The following is a 10,498-nucleotide window of genomic DNA, read 5'->3' on the forward strand; positions in this document are numbered from 1 at the left end:
CCAACGCCAAAGTTTCACATTGTTATGAGGTCACATATCCTCACCATAAACTTACGCAAATCAATTTAATAAATATTTATTTTCCTCTTAATAAATATGTATTTTTCTCTTTTTCCCCACAAATTTTCTCAATTACATCACTTTTAAGTTGATTATGTTTTTTCCCAATTACATGAAAAATTTATACCCACAATCAATCCGTACAAATGTAAGTGTTAGATATAGATATATAAAATGTGGATAAAGATATGTATATAATATGTGAATGTTGTCTTAAAGTTTTTCCAATATGACGATATCTTATATGTAAATCTATAGGAAACCAAACAGGGATCTTGCATACGGGCATTTAAGAAAAGAAAATTAAGAGCTCCTTCACTTTCTTTGTAATCAAACCACATAATGTTTGATCAAACTCATTAAATGGGAAAAAATGATGCCTCAAAATGGACATCTCCTTGTTTGGAACTGGAGATCCCATCAACTTCAAATGGTGGATGACGTTTATAGAATGGGAAAATTTTATCTAATGACCCTCCAAATTTCTTCAAATAAATGAAAAAAAAAAACTTGAAAATATTCATATAACATGCAAATCCACATCCGAAACTCTCATTTCACTTTGAAAAACATAGATATATGTTAAAAATTTCATATATTATTAAAAGCTCCAACCGAGTACAGTAATTCATGGAGACGAATTTAGGCAAAAGTTTACAAGAAATTAACTATTAAATAGGGGAGGGAATGAAATTGTAACTAAACATTTGTATGGAACCATAACCCAGAATTTATAACCCACATTTGAATTCAATCACATAAGCATTTCAGTTTCAAATTCAGCATGGCCTTCAGATGGTGGATGGCGGTTGTTATTGACTTCTGATTGTTCCAATGAAAACGAAATTGATGTTCAAATGTATGAACAATGTAGGATCATCCTCATGTTACTTTCACAATCCAAAATTTCGACCAACTTGTTACAGACACATTCAACCTCTTGCTGAAGCCAGTGGTATACCGGTTGAAAAGTTTGAAGAATCACCTTCAACCCCCCTAGTTTTGCTGTCTTCGTAAGTGTTGTTGTAATTCCACACATGCAAAGGGAATCCTTAAATGTCCACCCAAGTTGCTTTGTATTTCGAGGAGAGTGAAGGAATCCGATCCTCAATTTCCATGAACCACTCCTTTACCCATGGCTACTTTAACTTTTTGCTAGAATTTGAGACCCCCTATAAACTTTACCACCAGCGTCATCCTTCATTTATGTTACAAGTATGTTATATTTACACAGAGATCGAAATGATTTGCAAAATGATAAGCTTTTTGTACATCAACTCATCTCAACACTCAGTTTTGCTAGTTTTAAGAATAACAACTAAGCTTTGCAACAACAATATCATCATCCTACTTTCTATTGTTTCCACTCTTCAGCTTCTTAAAACATTCATGTTTGATACTCTTGTCTGATGCATATGTATAAAATATGGTCCAACAAAGAACTTTCAAATGCATGCAAAAATTTTAAAAAGAAAAAAATAAAGAAGTTAAACATACCTATATCAGACACATGCTCATAACTAGCACTTGCCCGAGTCCAAGTAACATATCCTTCATTTAAGTTTCAGCAACATCGTAGATGAGATTTTAATATTGAACATATCACACTCCAAACGCTGCACACTCAAAAGATAGAATCTCATGAATATACAAGACTATCACTAAGTAACTGAAATTCACTTTAGCCAAAACATTTTACATAAGAATTATAGGTCATAACTCAAAAAACTTTTATAAAATTTGATTTGAAACTAAGCTTCGTGATATGTAGTAAATTAATACACCTTAAAAAAGACAACTTAAACTTTTAATAGTGCTGTATTAAAAATCTATTGTAACGACCCGATAGTCACAGATAATCGGAAAGTGTATTTTTGGGTCTCCGTTTTCGTAAAATGGACTCGTAAATATTTTAATAAATATTTACGAAGTTAGTTGTGTGGTTAATTAGGTCTTAGTTAGGTGAATTAGCTTAAATTAAGAGTAATTAGGAAAAAGGACTAAATTGTATAAAGGGTGAAAGTTGAATTATAAATTAAAGAAAAGTAAAGGGACTAAATAAGGAATTAAACCTTAATTAACAAGTGTATGGTGATTGTGTTTACATGTGTAAAAATAAAATACATATGTATAAAATAATAATATATGAAATACTTAATATTTAAGTATATAATAATATATTATATTATTATAATAACTTAAAGAAATAAAATAAATAAAAGAAAAGAAACAAAGAAACAACAAAGTTAAAAATGAAACAGAGAAGAAATAGAAATAAAAGAAAAGGAGAAAAGTAGGGATTTCAAAGTTCAAAACTTAATTAGTAAGTCAATTTAGTCCCTAATCTTATAATTTTATGTTTTTAGAATTCTAGAACTAAATACTACCCAACCCATGTCAAAATTTTAAAATTATTGAGTTTTTAAATGTTGTCTATGTTGAATAATTAAAATATTAGGGACTAAATTGATAGATTTTAAGTTAGAAATGAAAAAGGATTGAATTGTAGAATAAATAGTAAATTTTGAGTAAAAGTGACTAAATTGTGAAAACTTCAAAATTTAGAATTTAACTGAAATTAGAGAATTGAATTTAGTCTAAAGTGGAAATTGAATGAAAATATAAAATTAATTATGAAGAAATAAAATTAGTCTCAGTTTAGAGACTAAATTGGAAATTAGGCAAATGTTGAACAAAAATGAAAATATTTAATGTGAAATTGAATTGTATTGTATTGATGAATTTTAATTGTCTTAATTTCATAGCAAAAGTTGTGCTGAAAACCACGACTAAGAAAGGAAAAGATGAAATCGACATGGAGTAGCTCAAAAATTCTACTTTGTATTTTTATAATCCAAATCTAAATATTAATTTTTTAATATTAAAATTCTAGTTAATTGTTAAAAGTTAATAAAGAGACGATTGTGAATATGAACACAATGTCAACTATGAATAATAATCAATTATTGAAAGATAAAATTTACGCTGGAAATAAAAAAGTTTACCAGGTTTTCCTCTATTCAAAAACTACAGCTTCTCCTCTTCAACATTTTAGCTTAGAATAATACACAAAATGCACAGGCAGAAGAGGCAAGCAAATCTTCAGGATTTTGAGGCTGGCGTCTGGATTCATCATTTGTGGGAAGGAAGTCATTTTTAGAATGGAAGATCTCACAAAGGAATATTTGGAACATGGTATCTGTAAAGAGCGTGTTCAAAAACATTTAAGAGAAATAAAATAAGGTGCGATGGAACATGGGCAGTAGTTGAAAGCCAAAATGATTCAACTAAAAACCCGGTTACATTTTACAACCAAGTTGAAGCTCTCATTCACGCAAAGCTGCGATTGGAAATTATCCAATCACCCACATTAATGATCCCAACTTCCCTTAAAAGCATAATAATAATAACCTTAATTACCTTTGGATTCTAAGATGATCCAATTAATGTCCAAACAAAAAACCTTCATTTGGATGACAATCATGCAAATCAAAACAAGTTTCCTTAAGTTAAACATATTTCGTAGATCTAATTCTATTTAAAAAAAAAAAACATTTGTCATGAAAGTAAAAAATGAATGGAAATACCTTCGTCAGAACATTTGTTTTCTGAGTCACTGCCCCTTCTATGTAATGACCTCACCATCAATTACAATGACAGGGATGTGGGAAATGTTGGGCCAATCTTTACCTTTATCCTTTTCACAATGTTCCTTCAGCAAAGGACATTTTTCAATGGATAAACGAGAAAGAGAGGGAGGGAGCATGTTTGGCGGCATGGATTGGAGCTTGGGGCAATTGTAGATTGACAAATAAGAAAGAGAGTGTGGAAGCATGTTTGGGGGCATGGATTGGAGGTTGGGACAGTTGGAGATAGACAAATTGCAAAGAGAGGTGAGGTGTTGAAACCCCTTATACTCCAAGCTCTTTAGATTTGGAAGAGAAGAGATCCTGAGAGATGTAAGAGAAGAGGGAAGCAGATGTTCATCTGGAAAACACTCCATCTCTACTTTTGAACCACAGATCTCGAGAAATGTAAGAGAAGGAAGTATATGCAAACTCCATTCCCTTTTCCTAATCAAGCTATCAATTAGTTTATCACTCCTTGAGATTCCAATTTCTTTTAATTTGGAGGGCAAACCCTCTTTTGGAACCCACTCTATTTCTGGACAACTTCCTATTTCCAAATACTCTAGGGATGGAAAGACGGAGTGCATTTGCTCTGGCAATGACTTTAAACTTGCGCAACCGAAAAGCACAAGTCGGGTCAAATTGGTGACGGCTAATCCATCTTCAATTTGAAAAGATATCAAATTTTGGCAAAAATATATCTCCAAAGAATTGAGATGCTGATGGTGAGCGCCCTCTGAAGCAGCACTAATAAACTTCAAGTCTTCACATCCCCAAATCTTAACACGCTTTACCATAGGAAATGATCCTAATGGGAAAGATTCCAGTCCATAACATTTACTACTCCCTATTTCCAAGGATTCAAGGGATGTATACAAGAAGATATCGGAATAATCCAAGTTTTCACATAAAGAGATGCTAATTCGCTTCAGCGTGATGGGCACCCTAACTCCAGGAAGGGATCTAATTTCTGAACAATAGCCCAAACGTAGCTTTTCAAGAAGTGTACATTGTTGCAACATTTGTTCCAAAACGGAATCATTCATATTCGAATCTCTAATGTCCAACTCCCGAAGCCCACAAGCCAATGGCTCCAACTGCAATGCTTGGCATTTCTTTAACTCAAGTTCCAAAATGCTTGGTGCCGTTGGAAGCAAGCCTCCAAGCTTCTCACAATCTTCAATCTCCAGTTTCTTTAAACAAGGGAGGTGTTTGGGAAGAGACTTAGTTAGTTTTGGACAATCTCTAATGCATAGCTCTTGTAGAAGAGGGAAAGCTTCATCACTCCGACAATACCATTCCTCCCACTCGGCCATATTCTCAAAGCTTAGCATTTCAAGTGATTGAAATGGTTTAGTTGAAGCTTGTCCATTCCCGTAGAACTCATCACCAACTATTAACACTCCACTCAAACCGGAAATGGAGAGAGATTTCAAAGATGATAACTGCCCAAGTGCTGGTAAGGATATGCAAAATTTACAATCATGTAACCCCAAAGATACTATATTTGAGAAGGAAGAATGCCCCACCCATTCCGGAAATCTCGTACCTTTGTAACTTTGAATAACAAGATGCTCCAAATTTGTATGAGGCTTTAGTTGTTTAAGTACTTCTCGATCATGCCTTGAATCACCATCAATATCATCATCTTTACCCCATCTCAGCTCCAACTTTTTAAGGTCCACCTTATCCTTCAAATTGGCATCTTTGGCATCCATGGCACATGCAACAGTTTTTAGTCCCGAAATGGAAAGTCTTCCACGTAAATGTTTGAGCTTTCCCAACTCATTAATGCTTGATCCAGTTTGATAGCTTAAAACAAAATTTGTTACCATTCGAAGATCTTTCAACTTACCCATTCCTTCTGGCATCCTTGCTAAGTTTGTTCCCTTGATATCAAGATATAGCATGTTGAGCAATCTCTCCAAATCTCTCGGCAACTCATCAAGGTCACTGCAACCACGCAATTTTAATGCTTGCAAATTATACAATGTACACAAAGAGTTTGGCAACCTTTTGATTGAAGTTTTCGAGAGATTCAAAATTCGTAGATGCTTCAAATTACCAATATCTTCTGGCAAATTGTTGATAGTTGTATACCCAGCCAATGAAAGCACTCGTAAGCTTGATTTCACCATCAAATCATGCATTAGCACATTGCTAACATATACCCAACGGAAAGAAGAGTTCACATTTAAGAAAGTACGCAAACCCTTTGCTTTAGCTAAACTTTGAAATTTTTGCCGCACATCGTATCGTTCTTGGACATTGGACATATGACGGGTCTTTTCCGTTATTACACAAGAACCACCACCAGTACCTTCCAATCTGCAAATGAACTCTCCGGTTACAGATTTAGCCAAGTCACTAATTAAATCATGCATGACAAAACAAGATTTCTTTCCTTTAGATTGTTGAAAGAATGACCTCAATCTTAAATCTTTGAAGTACTCGTTACCCCGTTCTTCCAGATCTCCATTGTCTTTGGGAAGCTCTAAAAGACCTTCAGCCATCCATAATTGAATAAGTTCTTCCTTTTCAAATTCGTAATCTTTAGGGAAAATTGAACAATAAGCAAAACATCGCTTCAAATGGGAAGGAAGATAATAGTAACTCAATGTTAACGCTGGAAGAATATTAGTTGCATCATTTGGAATGTCCCAAAAATTGCTATGTAAAATTTTCTTCCACTCATCAGCATCTGGTTTGCAACGCAGAAGACCTCCAAGAGCTTTTGCAGCCAAAGGGAGACCGCCACATCTTTTAACAATTGCTTCACCGATTGCCATCAGATCTGGATGCTTGGTGGGGCTTGAACCATCAAATGCATGCTTTGCAAATAACTTCCAACAATCATCATCTGATAACACATCTAAACGATAAGTTGGAACGTTCCTCATGATTGCTGCAACGTTTTCATCACGAGTTGTTACAATAATCTTGCTATTCTTGGCCCCAGAAGTGAAGGGATTTGCAAGCTCTTTCCAATGAAAATAATTCTTGTTCCAAACATCATCCAAAATGATTAGATATTTCTTTCCCGACAGCTGCTCTTTGAGTTTAAGTTGAAGCTGATTTAAGTTCTGGTTTCCATCACAGCTACATTTCATCTCTTCAAGAATGGTTTTGGTTACCTTGAAAGCATCAAATTCCTCTGAAACACACACCCATGCTTTGCGGTCAAACCATTTATCCGCTCTGGGATCGTTGTAGATCAATTGGGCAAGGGTGGTTTTGCCAAGCCCGCCCATACCCACAATGGGAATCACATCTATCTGATTTTCAGACAGATTTTGAGGATCCAACAACTTCATTATTTCTTCTTTTCCATCATCTCTACCATAAACATCAGACTCGTCCACCAAAGAAGTTGCAGGCGTTCTTTGGAATGCCTTTTCTCCGTTATAGTTTTCTTTCAGACCCAGAATCTGTTTTTGGTTGAGTAGGTAGTCTAGTCTCCCAAGGATCTCCCCCAGCTTGGACTGCATCCCATCTTTGAAAGGATTGAAAGAAGAGAAAAAGCTACTAACCTGCTTTATAGGAGTAGTTTGATATTCGGATACGATCTTGTTCCGAAGAGCTTCAGTAGAGATCTCGTCCAGGAGGTCCTCGGCATCATAAACAGCATCTTTGAGCTCATCAGTCCAACTTTTGACATTTGGGTTGATAATCTGCTTATTTTCAGCATCATCCAATACTGCTTTCACCGACATCAAGGTTGGCTTCAGTTTCTTCAGCAGCACAGCTTCAAGTTTCTTTCCTTGGATAAGCCTCAGAACTTCTGCAGAAACAATCCTATCAAGCAGCACCTCAATGGAAGCAGAGAGAAAAGCTTCACCCACCATAGCCATGTTTTTCTTTTCCTTTTTTGTTTTTTGTTTTACAAAGAAAGATTTAAAGGAAGATGAAAACTAAGTAATTGCAAACAATGGAAAAGAAGAGTGCGTAAAGTCAAGTGAAGAAAGTTGTAGAGATGAAGGATTTGAAACAGAAGAAAGTAAGTGAAAGTGAAAGTGAAATAGAAAAGAGGAGAGCAAGAGTGAAAATATGAGATGAAGATGAAAAGGAAAAGGGAAAGGCTTTGCCTTGAAATACTTTAATTTCGATAAAGATGAAGGAACTTCATCACTGCTAACGGGACTTCTAAAATGAGCTGTGATCCAATTAAATAAATAAATCATGTACCTTAAATTTCTTTAATATTTAATAACTTAAAAAAAAACTCTATTTTTCTATAGCCATAATGGTTTGTTTACAGATAACTTAGGCTAACTTGGCTAAAGGACCTTTTTTTTAATTAATTAGAACTTTAAGACGGTTTTAAAATTAATTAGGGAAATAGGTTAATTTTAAGAGATAAATGGAAAGTGCTAGCACCTGGGTCAACTTTCTCTATATATGTCAAGAAAATGCTGCTACTTAGATGCGCTTTCTATCTACAGTTAAAAAACAATGTTTTTTTTAACTTTGCTGTCTCAACGGTAACAAAAATCAAAATTCCAACTATAAGAATTTTTTTCCTATAAATACCCCTAAATTTCATTTTTTTCATTCACATCCTTCTCTTAACTATTCCAAAACTTTCTCAACTCTCTTAAATTCTATCAAGTTTCTCAACTCTCTCATTTTGATTGTATTCGATATTTTCATTTAAAAATAATATTTTTATTAATTATCTCGTATTGTATTTGTTTAAAAATCAATTTTTCACAAATGAATGTCTCTCTAATCCACTTCGACGACAAGTATATATCTGTCGTCCAAGCAGTAATAGTAAGACAGAAATTTAAATTTCGTTAATTTCAATATTGTTAAATTTATTTTTTTAATTTGAAATTGTTTTTATTGTGTAAATAAGTAGATAATCGTGTCCCTGAATGGCTTCATTCTTAATATGGGAAAGTTTTCTATTCTTGAAATTCATTTAGGCTTACTAGGTTTTTAAGTTTTTTTTTTTTAAATTTAGGGAAAAAACCATTTTTGGAGAGAGTGTTAAGTTGTATTTTCTGACTTTTTTAATATAATTAATTTCTTTGATTAGATGGTTAAATGTTAATAATTTTATCCTTTAAGTCTTAGGTTCGATTCCTCTTCCACTCGTATTTATATTTTTTATTTCAGTTCGATTTCTCTCCCACTCACATTTTTAATTAATATTTTTAACATTTAAGCTCATTTGGTTAAATGGTTAAATAATAATGATTTCATCCTTTAGACTCAAATCTTATTTTCCTCTTTTAAACACATTTATAATTTTTATTTCATGTTATTTTAATTTTTAATTTTAATTAATAATTATATTTTTTCAATTTTTATTTTCAATTCATATTTTTAATTAATAACTATATTATTAAGTAAAATCAAATAATAAATATGTAATTATATAATAAAAATATATGTATTTGACATATATCATTATGTTAAAAATATTTGAAATTAATAATTCATTTATATATAATGTAAACATCAACTAATTTTTTGATATATTTTTCTTTATATATAGTATTTACATGTCAAATATTTATTTTCTCCACCTATATTGTGGGTGTAACGACCCGATAGTCACGAGTATCGAAAAGTGTATTTTCGGGTCTCTGTTTTCGTAAAACGGATTCGTAAATATTTATTAAAATATTTACGAAGTTAGTTGTAATGGCTAATTAAGTTTTGAATAGGTGAATTTTTTAAATTAAGAGTAATTAGGTATAAGGGCTAGATTGCATATGGGGTAAAAAATAAAATAGAGAATCGAGAAAAGTTAAGGGACTAAATAAGTAATTAAAACTAAATTTACAAGTATTCGGTATATATGATGGCATGTGTTAAAATAAAATTCATATATTAAATTATAATATATATTTACTTATTATTTAAGCAAATATATTATATTGTTATTTTATATTATTATATATTATCATATTATAATTAAAGTAAAACAAGTAAATAAAAGAATAAATAAAAAGAAATAGAATAGAAAAGAAAGAACAAGGGGACAAAACAGAGAAGGAAAGGAAAGAAAGAAAAGAAAAGAAGGAGAAATTAGGGTTTAAGGTTCTAAGCTCAATTGGTTAACTAATTTAATCCTATTTTTAAAATTTTTATATTTTAGAATTTTAGTATAAAATACTACTTGATTTATGTTGAAATTTCAGAAATTAGTGGATTTTAGATGTTGTTCATGTTGAATAATTTGAGTATTAGGGGTTAAATTGATAGAATTATAAGCTAGAATTGAGAAAATGATTGAATTGTAAAATAAATTATAAGTTTTGAGTAATAGGGACTAAATTGAAAAATTTTCAAAATTTAAGGATTTAAGTGAAATTAGAGAGTTGAAATTAGTCTAAAGTGGAAATTGAATGAATATATGGAATTAATTTTGGAGAAACAAAGTTAGTCTTGGTTTAGGGACTAAATTGAATTAGTCTCGGTTTAGGGACTAAATTGAAATTTAGACAAAAGTTGAATAGAAATTGAAATATTCAATGTGAAATGGTGTTGTATTGATGATTTTTAATTGTTTCAATTCTGTAGCTAACATTGTGCTAAAAACTTCGGCTGAGAAAGGAAAGGAAAAAGTCGGTGAGGAGTAGCTCAAAAATTCTGGTTTGTATTTATATAATCCGAATTTAATTATTAAAAATTATTATACTTTGATTTCTTGTATATGGTAAGTATGGAATGAGAGAATTATTATGTTTTACAATTGATATGGATTGATTTGGTATGTGATGAAATTGATATGAATATGTGGTTATTATAGAAATTGAACATTGAATATTTATTATACTAGAAAGTGAATTGAAACC

At 31.9% G+C, this 10,498-nt stretch overlaps 1 protein-coding gene across 3 annotated transcripts; it reads right to left on the reverse strand.

Annotated features, from left to right (window-relative positions):
• Positions 1 to 638: 638 nt before the first annotated feature.
• LOC108453809 (putative disease resistance RPP13-like protein 1) lies at positions 639 to 7,869 on the reverse strand. 3 transcript variants are annotated; one of them, XR_008283203.1, is made up of 4 exons: positions 3,648 to 7,869; positions 3,066 to 3,259; positions 1,558 to 1,676; positions 639 to 1,258 (listed from the first exon to the last, which is right to left on the reverse strand). XR_008283203.1 is itself a non-coding variant. In XM_017752126.2 (2 exons), the coding sequence occupies exon 1, from the start codon at positions 7,538 to 7,540 to the stop codon at positions 3,686 to 3,688; it is 3,855 nt and encodes a 1,284-aa protein (XP_017607615.1). In that variant the 5' UTR covers positions 7,541 to 7,869; the 3' UTR covers positions 3,003 to 3,259; positions 3,648 to 3,685. The 3 variants fall into 3 exon arrangements, 1 of the variants encoding a protein (XP_017607615.1); XR_008283204.1 differs by lacking the exon at positions 3,066 to 3,259; XM_017752126.2 differs by lacking the exons at positions 639 to 1,258; positions 1,558 to 1,676 and having other exon boundaries at positions 3,003 to 3,259.
• Between the last annotated feature and the right edge of the window lie 2,629 nt (positions 7,870 to 10,498).

The sequence above is a fragment of the Gossypium arboreum genome, chromosome 5 (genome assembly GCF_025698485.1).
Source record: "Gossypium arboreum isolate Shixiya-1 chromosome 5, ASM2569848v2, whole genome shotgun sequence".
NCBI lineage: Eukaryota > Viridiplantae > Streptophyta > Magnoliopsida > Malvales > Malvaceae > Gossypium > Gossypium arboreum.